The 17,622-nt window shown below is 44.1% G+C and overlaps 1 protein-coding gene across 2 annotated transcripts in view; it reads left to right on the top strand.

Annotated features, from left to right (window-relative positions):
* The window catches only part of LOC144833910 (intercellular adhesion molecule 1-like), a 253,982-nt gene that overhangs the window by 213,174 nt on the left and 23,186 nt on the right, over positions 1 to 17,622 (top strand). For both annotated transcript variants that reach the window (XM_078689199.1, XM_078689200.1), the window contains 2 exons: positions 1,116 to 1,349; positions 15,950 to 16,210. In XM_078689199.1, coding sequence (XP_078545325.1) covers positions 1,116 to 1,349; positions 15,950 to 16,210 — 495 coding nt within the window. The remainder of the gene's footprint in view (positions 1 to 1,115; positions 1,350 to 15,949; positions 16,211 to 17,622) is intronic.

Raw genomic sequence — 17,622 nt, 5'->3', positions numbered from 1 at the left:
GAAGCCTGGTGGACACCTAACTAGTTCAGTGTGTTAATTTCAGTGGTAGAAACAATAAATTCAGAATAAACATCCTCTCAGCCAATGTCTTTTTATTAATTGTGATTTCTCAAAAAATTATATCAATCACAGCCGAAACGTGTTTCAGCAATGATGGGTCTTTTTCAAGTTTGCCAAAGTGAATGCATATTGTTCTATACTCTGACTTTAGTGTTTCTACAGCTTGAATTAATTATATTGGCCTTGTTATCTTGTCCAAAATAGGTTAATATTTTTAAAAGAAAATTTGCAAAATGTTGTGAAGATTACGCAAAATGTAGTTTAGCTTTATCGCAACTGATAATTTCATAAGTTGAAATATCTCACATTAAAAAACTATGCGAGGTTCAAGCAGAAAATGTCTCACACTGGCTGAAAACAGAGTGCAAAATTTCAGGAAATGTTATGATTTTGGTGTTCGCAAATTTGTTCCGTTTTTCAAATGTTGTCAGTGTAATTAGAAAACATAGGGTGCACCTGGCTTACTATCCGAAGGACTTAGCCCGCATCTCACATGGTTGCACCCAGAATACCAGATGTGTAATCTTCTCTTCGTACCACAGATTGAATCTGGCAAGACAGCTCAGTGGGTAAATGCATATGCTACTGATCCCTTTATGTAATCTAGAAGTCACAAGTTCGAATTCTGGTAAGAAAGCTCTGTAGATTAATGCATCAGCTGCAGCAGTAGTGTGTAATCTACATGTCACAGATTGAAGTTCCAGAGAGATTACTGCCGGCCCTTTCTATGATTTGCAGTAATTTTGCCTAGCAGGTTAACACACAGCTAATGTTTATTGTGACCCAACTCAGTATTACTCCTTGTATCGAGAGGATAAATGGCTGAGTGGACCTGCCGGAATTTGAACCTGTGACCTACTGATAAGGTTGCTTGTTACTGTGGTTGAGTGTGAGTGAACTGCTTGCTTAGTAAGGTGTGTTTACATTTACAAGCGCACAGAATAAAACAACATAACACCTACTGCGCAAGCGCCGAGAGTTCAGTTCACTTTGCGCCGTGCGCTTCATGGACAGTAAAATTTAATATCCTATTTTGCTTTTCTGAATTATTTCAGATGGCCCTGAATTCAGTGACAGCCTCTGCCCAAGCGCACAGACTGTCGTCGAAGGGCACAATACCATTTTCTTCTGCAAAGCCGATGGAAACCCCGCTCCAACCGTAACGTGCTCGAAATATGAAAATGTGGACGCCTGGCGGCAGACCGGAAGGAATGACTCTGGAGCCTTCAATTGTACGGCCACAAACTCTATCGGCGTCAGCGTCCGGGTGGTGAAAGTCACCATAGAATGTAAGTAAAGGTGGTAGCACATGTCAGCTTCGCCTACTGGGAGCTACCGGTCACAAGACAACCTGCCACATTTATTACATTCATTGCAATATTTCTCTCTCTCGCTGCTACATTTATTACTGGCCAAAGCACATTTGTAACTTGCCCTGACACATTTATCACCAGGACTGTAACCAGGCCCGGTTCTAGAGGGTGGGCCAGGTGGGCCAGGCCCACCCAAACATGAGCCTTGGCCCTCACAGTGAGGGCTTGAAGGCAGGCGTGCAACACACAGGTCGTGTGTGTCAGCCCGGGCCGAGACAGCTTCCCAGGCACACACAGACAGTTTTGAGATTATTGCAGCCGCCCGAGTACTTCACAGGTCTTTAACCCCTTCCCTGCTAGGCCTTTTCCCCTCCTGTGGTAAGCCTTTTTTTGGCTATTTGGGGTAGTGCGTGCTTAGGCCCTGTAACGTTTTGACCACATAAGGTATCCACTCCAATTTTGCGTCCTTTTCTTCCAACATCATGGGGATTCTAAAGGTACCCAGAGTTTGTGGATTCCCTTGGAGGGGTCCCAGAAATTAAACAAAATACAGTACAATGTTTGTTTTTTCCAAAAAATGGAAAAACGGGCTGCAAATGAAAGCCTCTGGGTTTTTCCCTGCAAATGTTATCAAAAAAGGGTTTGTGGGGCTGAAATCACCATTTTCCCAGCTTTTAGGGAATGACAGTCTTTTGTCAGAGAACCAACATTTTTCACACAGTTTTGGCAGTTTTCTGGGACATAGCCTATTTTATTTTTTATTTATTTATTTAAGAAGTTTTATATAGCGCTCGCCAGACCGGGGGGATCGGAGCGCTTCACATTACAGAGCAGATGAAATGAGAGCAGAACATAATACAGTAACGCAGGGCAAACGAAATGACAATGATACAGAGTTCCGATGCGAAGTCTAGAAAACACCGCATCCAGGAGGGGTGAGGATTCAATCTCAGGGCTCCAGCTGTTTCTATCTGTTCACTATTTTTGCTATTTTTAGTGCTTCCAACCTCCTTCCAGTTAATGGTAAAAATGAGTATGAAAGCAATAATGGATCCTGGAAAGCTATACATTTTAGAAAAGTAGACAAAATTCTGAATTCAGAAAGGGGTTATTTGTCTAAATCGATGAAGGTTTCTTTATAGAAACTAACAGTTAAATATTTGAAAAATTGAAAATTAGTTGAAAAAAACAGCCTTTTGTGTCAACCTTTTCACCTGTAACTTCTTATAATTATGACAGCTGTTTGAAAGCAATATACCGTTACATTTGCTGGACCTTCCTGGTTGTGGGGATATATAGGACTTGTAGGTTCACCAAGAACCTGACGTACCCAGAGGCAAAAACAGCGCATCAACTTGCAATGGTATTTTGTTACGTACCAGGTTTAGAGCAATTATTCTTTGAAAATGTATATATGGAAAAATCGGTATGAAAGACACCTATGTATTTCTGAAATGGGTACAAATTATAGAGTTTAGAAACAGTACATATTGGCACATTTTCAAAATTGGGAATACTCATACTAGCATGAGAATTATAGGTCATTTTTCAAAATGACTGCTTTTTCACACAATGTCTTTCATTTGGAAGGGAGAAATGCATGAAAACTCAATAGGTAATAACCATTGATTTACAAATCTGAATTACCCCAAGTCTCCCAATAAAAATGGTACCTCACTTATGTGGGTCGGCCTTGTGCCTGCGACAGGAAACGGCACAAAACACAACGTGGTCACACCTCAATTTAATCAGTGAAAAATGACCTTTTTTGACATAGTGCATAGCTTTAGTTTTTGTACCCTAGCTCAGCCGGCACCTAGGGAAACCTAGCACACCTATACATTTTTTAAAACTAGACCCCCAGGGAAATCCAGGATGGGGTGACTTAACTGCCTCACACCAGGTTCTGTTACCCAGAATCCCTTGTAAACCTAAAAAATTGACAAACAAAATGCATTTTCCTCACATTTCTGTGGTGGAAAGTTCTGGAATCTGCGTGGATCAACAAATTTCTACCAACCCCGCTTTCCCCAAAGTCTTCTGAGAAAAATGGTACCTCACTTGCGTGGGTCGGCCTAGTGCCTACGACAGGAAACGGCGCAAAACGCAACGTGGTCACACCTCAATTTTGCAGTGAAAAATGACCCTTTTTTGGCAAAGTGCCTAGCTGTAGTTTTTTAACCCTAGCTCTGCTGACACCTAGGGAAATCTAGCAAACCTATACATTTTTGAAAACTAGACACCCAGGAGAAATCAGGATGGGGTGACTCGACTGACTCCCACCAGGTTCTGTTACCCAGAATCCCTTGCAAACCTAACAAATTGACAAAAAAAAAACACATTTTCCTCACATTTCTGTGGTGGAAAGTTCTGGAATCTGCGTGGAACAACAAATTTCCACCCACCCTGCATTCCCCAAAGTCTTCTGAGAAAAATGGTACCTTACTTGTGTGGGTCGGCCTAGTGCCTGCGACAGGAAACGGCACAAAACGCAACGTGGTCGCACCTCAATTTTGCAGTGAAAAATTACCCTTTTTTGGCAAAGTGCCTACCTGTAGTTTTTGAACCCTAGCTCTGCCGGCACCTGGAAAAACCTAGAAAACCTATACAATTTTAAAAACTAGACACACAGGGGAATTCAGGATGGGGTGACTCGACTGCCTCCCACCAGGTTCTGTTACCCAGAATCCCTGGCAAACCTAAAAATTGACAAAAAAAACACATTTCCCTCACATTTCTGTCGTGGAAAGTTCTGGAATCTGCGTGGAACAACCAATTTCCACCCACATCACGTTCCCCAAAGTCTTCTGAGAATAATGGTACCTTACTTGTGTGTGTCGGCCTTGTGCCTGCGACAGGAAACGGCACAAATCGCAATGTGGTCGCACCTCAATTTCGCAGTGAAAAATGACCCTTTTTTGGCAAAGTGCCTACCTGTAGTTTTTTAACCCTAGCTCTGCCGGCACCTAGGGAAATCTAGAAAACCTATACATTTTTGAAAACTAGACACCCAGGGGAAGGCAGGATGGGGTGACTTGACTGCCTCCCACCAGGTCCTGTTACCCAGAATCCCTTGCAAACCTAAAAATTTACCAGAAAAACACATTTTCCTCACATTTCTGTGTGGTAAAGTTGTGGAATCTGCGTGGATCCTCAAATTTCCTCCCACCCAGCGTTCCCCCAGGTATCCCGATAAAAATGGTTCCTCACTTGCGTGGGTGGCTCAAGGACCCACAACAGTCAAGGGCCCAAAACCTAATGAGGCGACATCAAAATTACCTATCACAAACCAACCTGGTTTTGCAAGGGGGTTCCCATGAGTTTTTGGCACGGGGTTCGGCGGCCATCTAGGGAATCCTACCTAACCCACATATTTCTGGAAACTAGACACCCGGGGGAGTCCAGCGAGGTATGGCTTGCGTGGGTCCCTCATCATTCTCCCACCCAGAATCCACTGCAAACTTCAAATATCGCAAAAGAAATATCACTTTTTTCTCACATTTCTGTGTGGTAAAGTTGTGGAATCTGCGTGGATCCTCAAATTTCCTCCCACTCAGTGTTCTCCGAGGTCTCCCGATGAAAATGGTACCTCACTTGCGTGGCTAGGCATAGTGGCTGCAACAGGAAAAGGCCCAAATCGTACGGTGGAGACTTTAAAATTACCTATAGCAAAAGTACCTGTTTTTGAGGGGAGGGTCCTGAGTTTTTTGCCCCGGGCTCGGTGGCCATCTTGGGAAACTACCAAACCCAAACATTTCTGAAAACTAGACACCCGGGGGAGTCTAGCGAGGTATGGCATGCGTGGGTCCCCCAACGTTTTCCTACTCAGAATTCCCTGCAAACCTCAAATTTAGGTAAAAAAAACACCTTTTCCATACATTTTTGCGAGGGATCTCCATGCCAGCACAAATGTCCTACCAGATTGGGGGCTACTGCCACATCTGCCACCCAGGGGGAGTAGGAAGGCTGTAATGTTTGTGGGGGAGGGGTTGGGGGCATGGGCATGCACGTTTTGGGCAGCCCCACTCTAATTCAAATTTGCCTAAAAAACACCCTGGCGTCTAGTGAGCTTTTTGCCCCCCCCCCAACCCACCAGCGGGGCACATTAGGGGCTAATGCCCCCATCTGCCTCCCAGGGGGGGCTGAAAGCCTGCTAGACGCCAGGGAGTTTTTTGGGCACATTTTAATTATGGTGGGGGCTGCCAAAAACAGGCATGCCAATACCCCCACCCCTAATAAAAATTTGCACAAAGAAATCCCTGGCGTCTAGTGGGTTTTTTGCCCCCCCCCGGGGAGCAAATTGGGGGCTCCTGCCCCATCTGACCCCCGGGGGGACAGGAAGGTTGTAATTTTTTGGAGGGAGGGTTGGGGCATGCCCATTTTGGGCATCCCCCACCCTAATTCACATTTGCCCCAAAATAACCCTGGCGTCTAGTGGGCTTTTTACCCCCCCGGGGGGGGCAGATTTGGGGCTACTGCCCCCATCTGCCAGGGGGGGCAGAAAGACTGTAATTTTGTGGCCGGGTGGAGGGGGAATCGGCATGCCCATTTTGGGCAGCCCCCACCCCTAATAAATATCCCATAAAAATACCCTGGTATCTAGTGGGCTTTCTACCCCCCCGGGGGGTGGGCAGATTGGGGGCTACTGCCCCATCTACCCCCCAGGGGGGGCAGAAAGACTTTAGTTTTGTGGCCAGTGGGTGGGGGCATCGGCATGCCCGTTTGGGGCAGCCCCCACCCTTAATAAACATACAAAAAAATCCCTGGTGTCTAGTGTGCTTTCTACCCCCCCGGGGGACAGACTGGGGGCCAGGGGGGGCATAAAGACTACATTTGCCAATATTTTCATGGGGAGGAGCAAATGCCCTTGCCCAAGGGGCCGCTCCCCTCTCCCTGGTGCCTAGTGGGTGGATCCCTGGTTAGGGATCGCCCTCCTGGGGCGCTCCCCAAGCAGAGATCCACTGGGGAGGGGTACCATTGGAAAGGGGAGATTCTCCCCTTTCCAACGATATCTCTCCTGAGTTTCTACGTGCTCAGGGGGCTGAGCCCCCTGAGCACGGAGAAACTGAAACTGAAATGATTCTCTTGGCTCATTTCAGTTTCGGTTTCACTGAAATGACTTCAGCGCGACGTGCGCGCTGATCGTCATTTCAGGGAAACCAGGGGGGGGTCCTCGGGAGCTGGGGAAGGTGTGTGTGCCATGAAGAGCTCAGCTCGTCATCAGCAAGGAAGGGGTTAAAAGACCATTTACATGTTAAGGAGGCTTTGTTTGTTTTTTAACCTCTTCATCTCCACAAGGCAAAGGTGACAAATCCTTTCTTTTACAAGGGTAACCTTTGCCTCCTGTTCTGCTGCGTGGATATTTATTTCTCTGTGCAGCACACGAGAAAAGTTTGTTTATTCCTATTCACCTTACCTGACCCCTGTAGCGGCGTATCACATCAGGCTGTGACACAAACTTTGACTAATAGAGTAGGTCAGAGAATGTTGAGTCAGTGTAAAGGGTTTGAATTGGATGCAGGAAGAATTGGCACCCTAGCGTGTACATATGAGGGTCAAAAGAACATGGTAATTAAGATCCATGGTGCAGACAGGTCAAGGAAAACAAACCCAGAGGACAAAACAACCCCTGCCACAGTATGGGAAAACCCATACAGTAAATATAGTTCAAAATCCTGTGCACACGTTTCAAGTAAAGACGAGGGTTAATAAAAAAAAACCACAATAATTATTCACTGTTCATATTTAGAAATGACGGAGGTCGACATCCAATGTTTCATTTGTGAAGCGATATATTGCAGCTTGATCAGTACAACAAGACATAAAAATCAGCCGACACGTGTTTCGTCACACCATGTCGAGATGTGACTCTTCAGGGCTGGGAAGGACAACAAAATTGGAAACAAAAAACTGAATACAGACAGGAGTCAGAAGACCAAAAGTTAAAATAAAAGTTAACTGAGAATAACATAAAGAACATAACATTTATAAACAACATTAAGTGAATGATTTGAGCAACATTAGGAACACCAAAACTACTGTGGAAACCCTAAGTGCCAAAAGTACATCAAAGTGACATGTGTGGCATAGAATAAAACCGTAAAAAATGTAAGTGGGAAGTGACCATCTAAAGGAAAAAGGGTTGGTTCGATCAAGAGTGCACTATCGCTCATACTAAACTTAAAAGGGCACTGAACATGCAAGATAGAAATCTTAAAGAGATCAGGGAGCTCCGAAAAATTTACAAGTCGGCTATTAAAAAGAGGAGGGCAAAGATGAAAAGTGAAGCATGGGAAGCACTTTTAGATGCCTCTGATTTAAAGGATATGACAGCATTTTGGAGGGCAGTCAATGCGCCATTCTTTAAAGATGACTCAAAGGCTCGAATTGAGATTGCTATTTCAGAGGACGATTGGGTGAGGCACTTTGAGTCACTTTACGGCTAGGTGGAATCCCAAATACAACTGCCTATGCAGGAGATTACCTCCTCATTAAGTAACAAAGAAGGCTCGAACCTCCTGTTTACACTGGATGAAGTTATTAAGGGCATTAATTCAAGCAAGGGGGGCAAAGCCCCGGGCCCCGATGGTGTCCCGGTAGATATTTTTAAACACAATATAAATCTATGGGCACCTTTACTTGTTAGATTCTTGAATGCAGCATGTTTGGTTGGTCTCCCCAGTAAATGGTATGAATCTATCATCGTACCTATTTTTAAAAAGGGGGATAGGGCCAATTGTACTTGTTATCGCCCAATTTCCCTGCTTGACTCTACAGTCAAAATTATTGGGAGGATTATTTTAGATAGGCTGCAGACATGGGCTAAGGAGCACAAGATTATTAGTGACTTGCAATATGGTTTTAGAGAGGGTGTTGGAACTGTGGATCAGGGACTTAATTTATTTTTACTCATGGAAAAATATACTATGGCCAAGGGAGGGAGGTTGTTTTTAACTTTTGTGGATTTGACCTCCGCCTTTGACTGTGTTAATCACAGTAAACTCTGGTTAGTTTTAACTTCTTTGGGCGTTGAGGACAACATTATATGTTTTTTAAGAGAATTATATAACGGAGCCAGGGCCTCGATTAGATACAACATTAATGGCGAGTGTAGTAGAGCGTTTAACATTGCAAGAGGGGTGAGACAAGGCTGTGTCCTTGCCCCGTTCCTATTTTTAATTTACATTAATGGCCTGGAGAATACATTACTGAGGGACTGTAAAGATATGCCAACAGCATCGCAATGCCATATTCCGGCGCTTATTTATGCCGACGATGCTGTCTTAATGGCAAGGACCCCAGTGGCGATGCAAGCAATGATTACGTCATTCTGTACCTTTATGACTGATTTAGATTTAAAGGTGAATTGTACTAAAAACCTTTTCAATGAATTGTGGAGTTAATGTTAAACAGAGGAAAAAAACTATGTTTATTGATCAAAAGCCATTGGATCATGTCTCTAGCTTTCCTTATTTAGGAATATTGTTTGACTCTACTGGTCGATGGAAATGTGCAATTAAATGCAGAAATTTGCTGTTTGCCAAATCCATAATGGCCCTGAAAATGTTTAGCAAAAAAATGGGAAAGAGACCTGTCAAAGAGCTTATACGTATCTATAAAGCTAGCTGTGTTGCTGTGGCAACCTATGGTGCGGGAATTTGGGGGTTTTCTAGCGTCACCAGCCTGCAATTGACCGAGAATAGCTTCCTGCGTTATATCCTCACTGTTCCGGATGGCACGTCGACCCATAATTGCCACACGGAACTTGGTATGACCTATTTAGAAGATCTTATTCGGGTGCAACCGGTCCTTTTGTGGCACAGGGTTTGGACTAATGAAGAGTGCCATTTGAATCGTCTTATTTTGGAGGACGTTCTAAAACTAGAGGGTGTACACAGAGTAAAATGGCTGAGTTACATTAAAACTTTCTGCTACAGCCTGAATTGCCCCGAATTTTACGATGATCCTATGTCAATGATAAGAATCCCTAGGAAAGAGCTTAAGAGGCTATGCATTACTTTCCTGGTGAATCAAAGAGACCGAACTGAAATGTCTAATAAAACTGTGATTGCTCATCAATTGATCTTAATCTCGCAGGATATACAACCGTATTTAACCCTGCGGATGAGTGCACACGAAAGGTTTCTGTCGACAAGATTTAGATTTGGGATTTTATTTAGATTATTAAATTTCCCGGTTATTAATGATTGGTCGACCTGTTTATGTAAATGCCCGTGTGACAATACCTCCACTCAATCAAACATTCATATTTTATTTTTTTGCAATTTTTACACTGTACCGAGGAGAAGGTGGATCATCCCATTTTAAAATATTTGAATTTCAGACAATGTAGACCTGCCTTCCTAGTCATCCAGAAACTGGATGACATATTCTCAGTGGCATCTGTTTCTGTATTTCTTAGAAATGTTTTTCATTCAAGACAAACAATAACTGTCTAATCACAATACTTTTTAGATATGAGTCCCTGTATTTTTAAATGTATTTATTGTTTTGATTAACATATGTAAATAGACTATGAATTGTTTTTTTCTTTTTAATGTACTTTTATGGTTGTCAAAGATTTATAACCGAATAAAGTCTTTTTGAATTGAATTGACCATCTAAATCCACCTTTCGAAATGTATATATGCAGCAGGTGGACAATAATGTATCTTAGATCTGCGTATCCGTTTAGTAATAATAAGGGCAAAGAATGTTGCCATGAATAACTAGTACTAGTATATCTCTACAGAAATATTGTTTTGCAGCTTATTTGTGTCTACGTTTTATTCATGGCAACATTCTTTGAAATGAGTTCTTTTGAGCAGCTATACATTTTTATTAGTAAAGCCAACCCCCAGGCACCGGAGTACTCTTTAAATCCTAAGGTTGTGTTTCCCCAGACCAAAGCCTCTTAAAATATACTGCCCACCAGTAGGGATGAGATGTGATTCCTACACCTTGTAATCCTTATTGGCTTATGTGATATTCCCTGTAGACTGATTTACATACTTGTATGATTGATTGTCTCTGTATAATGTGTGTGTGCTGTAAAGTACTGTGACACACTACACTGAAATGAGTAGTGCTATAAAACAACTGAAATGCATATGAGAGAGGGACTACTTAAAGATGAGGGGCACTGTTGGAGGGTGGCAGTGAGGGAATCCGAGGAGAAGGTAGTGGAAGGGGCTATGGAGCGACGAGGGGCACTGTTGGAGGGTGGGAGGGAGGGAATCCGAGGAGGAGGTAGTGGGAGGGCTATGAAGCGATGAGGGGCACTGTTGGAGGGTGGCAGTGAGGGAATCCGAGGAAGAGGGCATGGGGTGGAGGGATGGAGGGGGGTGCTAGGGAGGGAGAGATGAGGGGCACTGGTGGAGGGTGGTAGTGAGGGGATCCGAGGAGGAGTCATAAGGAGGAGGGGCTATGGGGAGATGAGGGGCACTGGTGGACTGTGGCAGTGAGGGAATCCGAGGAGGAGGTAAATAGGGGGGACCATGGAGGGATGAGGGGCACTGGTGGAAGGTGGTAGTAAAGGTATTTATGGAGAAAGAGGTCATTGGTGCCGCGCCAAAAAAGACTTTCGCATCAGTGCTGAAGACAGCCCTGTCATGGCCTTTCTGTTTTTGTTTATTTAATTGCAGTCGGGTCATAAGGGCTACTGTGGAACATACTTTAAAGTGTGTGCTAATTATATTTACTGCTATATTCAATGTTTTAAGTTTGAAGGTGATTTTACTAATGTTTTACCCAGGGAAAAATGAAAGTGGACCCCGATGGTGCCTGATATGGGGCTGGGGCCTAAGGTCATCTGTGAGATAAGGTGCACTGGAGAGGAGTAGTGGAAAAACAAGTCTGTAAGGGAGTGCGTTGCAGAGTCCAGGGTCAGGTGGAGGTAGTAATGAAGAGGGATTCTTCCTGAAGGCTCGCACAGAGGAAGGCCGAGAAGTATCACTTGCTTGATACTCCCACCTCAGAAACCTCTTCTTGCCATCAAAGGAACATTACATGGAAAAAACACTTTTTGAGAGTGATAATATTTAGAAAGAGATTTGGAAAAGTGTGCGCTTTACTGGGCCTTGTAAGACTAAGAAGAGGTAAAGGAGGGCCCTGAAGCAGGCCTGCCTAGACATATATGCGACAAATCGAACCCGCAGTGGCCCACCCAAATGCACCCTTGGCCCGCCCAAATTAAAATTCCTGGAGACGGGCCTGCCTATAACACTTACCACAAGCCCGTCACGTTCAATATAGGCCCCACAGGCAGTCAGTCCCATTAATTCCCAGCCCCCCCATTCATTACAGGCCCAGATACATAGACCCAGGAGTCGGCTTCATTTATCGCTGGTTCACCCACTTTCATTGCCAGCAGAGCCACATTTCTCACTAGCCCCAAGAACACTTTTTAGGAGGTAGTTGCCTTTATTATCAGCCCTGCCACAATTACTACTGTCTCTACCATATTTATTACCACAGCGACTGTCACATTTATTACTGGCCCAGCCATGTTTATTACAATTTACCTATGTTTATTATTGGCTCTGCACAATGATTTCAAAACTCTACTACATTTATTTCCAGCACAGGAGCATTTACAACAATGCTGCTACATCTATGACAACCCCAGTCACTTTGATAAGAGTCTTGGCAAGTAAGAGGGGCTTCTAAAACCATAATAGAGGTGGAGCACCAAATCGACTTAAGTCAAAAAACAAATGTCCTCTTTGACCCAATCAGAACCACACAATTACAACCATACAATTTGTTCTTACCGCATAATCGGAGCGTAAATGTACCAAATCATGAGTAAAGGGGCGGCGGCCTCCCCCGCTCTTACCTGCCATCTTGGGATGGCAATCTCCAGCACCCCCTCCCACACTTCAATGCGGCTGCTGTGGATCAAATGGAGGAATCTCGCCAGCACCCACGCTCTTCAATGCGGCAAATGCAGGTACCTTCACGTGTGGCTAAATGGCTAGCTACGCTTTTGGGTGCGTCAGTGTCTCAGTGGGTCAATGAGTGGGTAGGTTAGTGTGTAAGAGGGTCTTTGTGTGCATGAGTGTCTGAGTGGGTCTGTGAGATGGTCCATGAATGTCTGAGATGGTCTGTGAGTGGGTGCATGAGTGTCTGAGTGGGTCTGTCAGTAGGTGCATATGTGTCAGAATCTGTCAGTGGATGTGTGAGTGTATGAGTGGGTCTGTGAGTGGGTGCGTAACTGTCAGAGTGGGTCTGTGAATGGGTGCATAAGTCTCTGAGTGGGTCTGTGAGTGGGTGCATGAGTGTCTGGCTGGTCTGTGAGTGGAGGCATGAGTGTCTTAGTGGGTCTGTGAGTGGGTGCATGTGTCTCTCAGTGGGTCTCTGAGTCAGTGTGTGAGTGTATGAGTGGGTCTCTGAGTGGGTCAGTGACTGCCTAAGTGGGTCTGTGACTGGGAGCAGGAGTGTCTGACTAGGTCTGTGTGTGAGTGCATGAGTCTCTCAGTGGGTGTGTAAGACTCTGACTGGGTCTGTGAGTGGGTGCCTGAGTGTCTGAGAGGTTGTGTGAGGGCGTGCGTAAGTGTCTGAGTGGGTACATGAGTCTCTCAGTGGGTCCATGGGTGGGTGCATGAGTGACTGAGTAGGTCTATGAGTGCATGTGAATGTATATTAGTGGGTCCGTGGGTGGGTGCATGAGTCTCTGAGTGGGTCTGTGATTGGGTAAGCATATCAGTGGCTCTGTGAGTAGGTGCATGACTTTGTCAGTGGGTCTGTGAGTGGGTGTCTGAATCTGAGTGGGTCTGTGAGTGGGTGCGGTATTGTCTGAGTGGGTCCCTGAGTTGGTGCATCATTGTCTGAGTGGATCTGTGGATGTATTTTTAAACTTTTTTGTCAGCGATATTTACGAATTCAGTGTGACGTTACATGTGGGGACGCGCTGATGGTCACACTGAATCAGCGAATATTGCTTGTGGGAATAAGAAACATTTTTGAAGGTGGTGTACCCATAAAGAGTCCCACAAACACCCTTGTATTCCAAATTTGGGGACAGGGTACCTCTAACCTGACCCATTATAACTCTTTTCACTTTTATTTTGAGCCCCCGGGGACCGTATCTCAGATAAAATAGCGGCTGCGCCTCTCTCCTCAGGTTTCAGACAGCCAATCACAGCATTCGTGTTGGTGCGCGAATCCACAGTTAATTGCCGAATCGTCATGAAATATCTGCAGCCACAGATATCACTATCTTGATTCTATTAAATTTCTCAACCACCTCCGCCCAAAAAGAATGGTTTGTGATTAGACCAGGGTGGCGGTGAGCCTTAAAGGCTTCACTGGTGCCACTGGACAAATTAACTTGTCCCCCACTCGAGGACAAAGCCTCCCCCTGCCCCAGGCACTGTTTTTTGCGGGCCGGAGGAAAATTAACAATGCAGGCGGAATCTAACTCCACAAGGCTGACCACGCCTCTAGGGTGTTGCTGGATCACTATTGGCGTGGATTAGCCGCAGGACTGGATGCCCATTGGCTACTAGTCCTCAGACCCACTAACACCCCCTAAATCCAGGGCCGAAGGGGCACTCCAGACACTAGAACCTTAGTTTCAATGTGAAACAAGAAGAGATCAGTGTCAGCACAAAAGCAGGACTGCACAAAAGGAAAGGTGCAAAGTACTGCACCTGTGACAGGCACCCTTCATCCGCTGGACTACGACTCGCCAGAACAGGAGACCAGTTCCAAAAGAAAAGTGAGCCCCACTGCAACCTAAAGACCTCACAAGAACACCCTAAGACTATAGGTAGTAGTCCCCTGCAATTAGCAGGCAGAAACCGCTAAGTCCACGACCTTGCTTATCTTCCAAAGGGTTTTCCTCAACGCGCCCCATAAGTACATTTTTACTAAGGTAACTATTTCAACACCACAAGCCTGAGTGACCGCTCCATTTGACAGCTGAAGTGCACGTCTGCACCCCAATTCCCTGAGCCAGGTAACATTGTGGTAGGTGTTGTGAACTAGTCTAGGGACTCACGAGACCTTAACTGCAAGTGGGTTCAATTGAACTCACTCTCTAAGTAACCACTTGCATATATGTGTTTTTCCCAATAACCACAGCGTTAATGTTTTCACATTGCACAGTACTGATTTTTGGTATTTAAAAATATTTAAAAATCAGGTATTTTATAAATTGGTGTTGGATTTCTCTCAAGTCGTGTCATTTACTCATCGTCCATGTTAGTGATGTGAAATGCTTAACACATGTTCCCTCAAGTGGCTTGTCTGCTCTTTGCCACTCTACCAGGACTGAGAGAAGATGCACTGAGAGAGAACCTGTGGAACTGAGGATCCACTGCAGTGGATCCGCTGTAGATCCATGCAGTTAGATTTACAAAACTATTTTTTCTTTAATAACTCCAAAAGTACTGAACAGATTTACACCAAATTGGAAAAAGCACTCTTCCTTTACCAAGATCTAGCTTTCTGCCAAATTTAGAGAAATTCCATTAGCGGTTCGAGCTGTAGTCGCGTGAAAAACTCTATGGGAAATTGCAATGGGAGAATGAGTTTTGGGATGCCTCCTTTTTCTCTGCCCCGCTTGATGAATCACCCAAAAACTTTTCAGTCTGCAGCTGAAGTGAGTGGCAAACTAGTTTTGAGAATTTTGTGAAGATTCGTCAAACTGTGTCAAAGTTATTAGCAAAACAAAAAATGATTTTCCTTTGTAAACTAGGTCCTAACTATAACTACCAGTAGGAAATATATTTATATGTACCAAACCGCAATTCATGAGATGCTCGGGCCCCAAGAGGGTGTGAGACCCGTATGTAGGAATGACCAGACTCCAGACTTCCATGAAGACAAGAATTGTACGCAGGCTTTAATGCTTCCTTAGCATGAACAACTTATTGTGTAGCAAAATACCCAACACGTTTCTGCACAACCTCATCTTGTTCACCGGATCAAGATGAGGTTTCGTCAACACGCATTGGGTGTTTTGATGCACAATAAATCGTTCAGGCTAAGGACGCATTAAAGAGTGCGTGCCTTTCTTATCTTCCAGGAAGTTTGGTCTGATATAAACTGAAGTCCCCAGTGGTGATCCATGTGTGATTTGCAGCAGCTGAATGATGAACAACTTTTATGCCTTTGCTGTTTTTGAAGTTCCCACAATACCCCTTTAGAATACCCCTGTCCATGTGTCATACAAGTCTTTCAGTCACTCCTTTAGTCGTAGCCAACACCAGTGAGCAGTCTGGGACGGTTAGGACTACACTAAAAATAGGAACAGCAACATTTAAGTCTCAGAATGCATAATAGTGTTAGCTAGAAAAGTCAAGGCTGGCTGAAGACGGCCTTCATGGCGTGGGGTTAGTTGTCAGGAAGGAGGTTTAGCCCAGCTTTGCGGGCCTGACGTAGGCACAAGCCCAATTTGGAAAACCCATATTTTGTCCATAGGCACGGTCTGCCGCAGGTCACCCATTCAGATATGTAAGTAATGTTTCAGCTTATTGTGTATGGCAAGACCATAACAAAAATGACAACTTTGTTTTGAAGAAGCAGTCATCATCAGTAGCACCTACAGTTTACCATTCATCCTTTTTCAGATAAGCCCAGGATCACTCTTTTCATCCGAGGACCGGAGAAAATCGAGAAGGGGCTTAACCTGACGCTGGAGTGCTTGGCTGACGGACTGCCTGCCCCCGAGTACATTTGGACCACTCCGAAGGGCGCAGACATCATATACTCCTCAGACAACAGGACCTTGACCATCACGAGTGCTACGAGTCACCACTCCGGGAGCTACATTTGTGAGGCCAGAAACCGACATGGATCCGACACCCAGCAGAAGGAAATCAAGGTGGCAGGTGAGGTGGATTCAGACTGGGAAAAGGGAGCATATACCGGGGAGGGCTCTTATACACTCTCTGTGTCAGTCAGTCAGTCAGTCAAAATACTTTATTCGGTTCATTGCAAAAACCATAAAAGTGTACTACAAAATTCATCAAAGTCAAGACATTGGTTAAATAATAAGACATTAATTGACAAACCTTATCACAGCATAATCATGTACACATAAAATGTATATTATAAATATGATGATAAAAAGGATAAAAGCCGGCAAAAGCCAATTAAGAGAATTAAACCAAATTCAGAATCCTAGGCCTATAAATACAACTATGTGCAATCTATCCAGTTAATTTTCCTCTTCAATCTTAAAGCAATGGTTAAAAAATTTGCTACATTGAAGATCTCCCATGTGGTAGACAGCAACTGTAAATAAAAAAGGGCAGGTTTAACTTGTCTGAAGCCCTTGTCCTTGATAAGGGGAATGATACATTTTTTACGAATAGGACACAAATGTTTACAAAAAAAGATAAAGTGCATAGTGTCTTTAGTTGAGAAACCATCACAAGAACAAATCTCCAGTTCCGAGTCTTTAGTCCATCCTGAACGATCAGAAAGGAGAAGGTGGAATTTGTTCAGTCTAAATTTAGTCAATAAAAATCGATGGTGCATATTGTTGACGACACTCAAGTAGGGTTCTATGCCATTAATAGTGATTAACATTTGACGAGCCCTAACAGATGGTTTACATAGTTCTTATTCTTCTCTATCCAGAGATGCCAACTGTTTAAATGTATATTTCACCCATTTGATGTCCCCTTTCAACAGTTTATCCGGGGAATGATATAATTCCGGTCGACCCAATTTAGCTGCCAGTTTTTGAATATAATTCAGCTAGGGAATAGTTTGACCATGGTCCAAAGATAGACAGTCCCTCATAATTTCATGGTTCAGCTCCAATTCAGGGTTCAGCCATATAGAGATCCACTTCAATAGCGGTGCTAAAGCAATACGATCCTCCAGGTAATCAACCCTACACTCTTGATGAACGATGTATCCCAGGGTAGACTGAGGAACACATAACAAGGATTTCAAAAATTTATCCTCTATCACCTGCAAGGCCTTAACATTTTTTAACCCCCACAAATCTGCACCATACATCGCTATAGCAGTGCATTTAGCATCATAGATTTTCAACACTGCCTCCATAGGCTACACACCCAATTTGCGAGCAAAATCCCGTACTGCCAGGATAGACCTGGCGAAAGCATTTAGTTTTGCAACTAACTGGGGTAACCAAGTAAAATTATCATAAAAAATTACCCCCAGATAGGGAAATCTTGTCACCCTGGATAAAACATTTTCTTCGCAAATCGTTGTCTTAATTTTTTTCGGTTTACTCCCCACAATCATTACATGAGATTTAGGAAAA

The sequence above is a fragment of the Lissotriton helveticus genome, chromosome 1_1 (assembly GCF_964261635.1).
Source record: "Lissotriton helveticus chromosome 1_1, aLisHel1.1, whole genome shotgun sequence".
Classification (NCBI taxonomy): domain Eukaryota; kingdom Metazoa; phylum Chordata; class Amphibia; order Caudata; family Salamandridae; genus Lissotriton; species Lissotriton helveticus.
The sequence above is the reverse complement of the archived record's forward strand: the minus strand, read 5'-3'. Positions and strand labels throughout refer to the sequence as shown.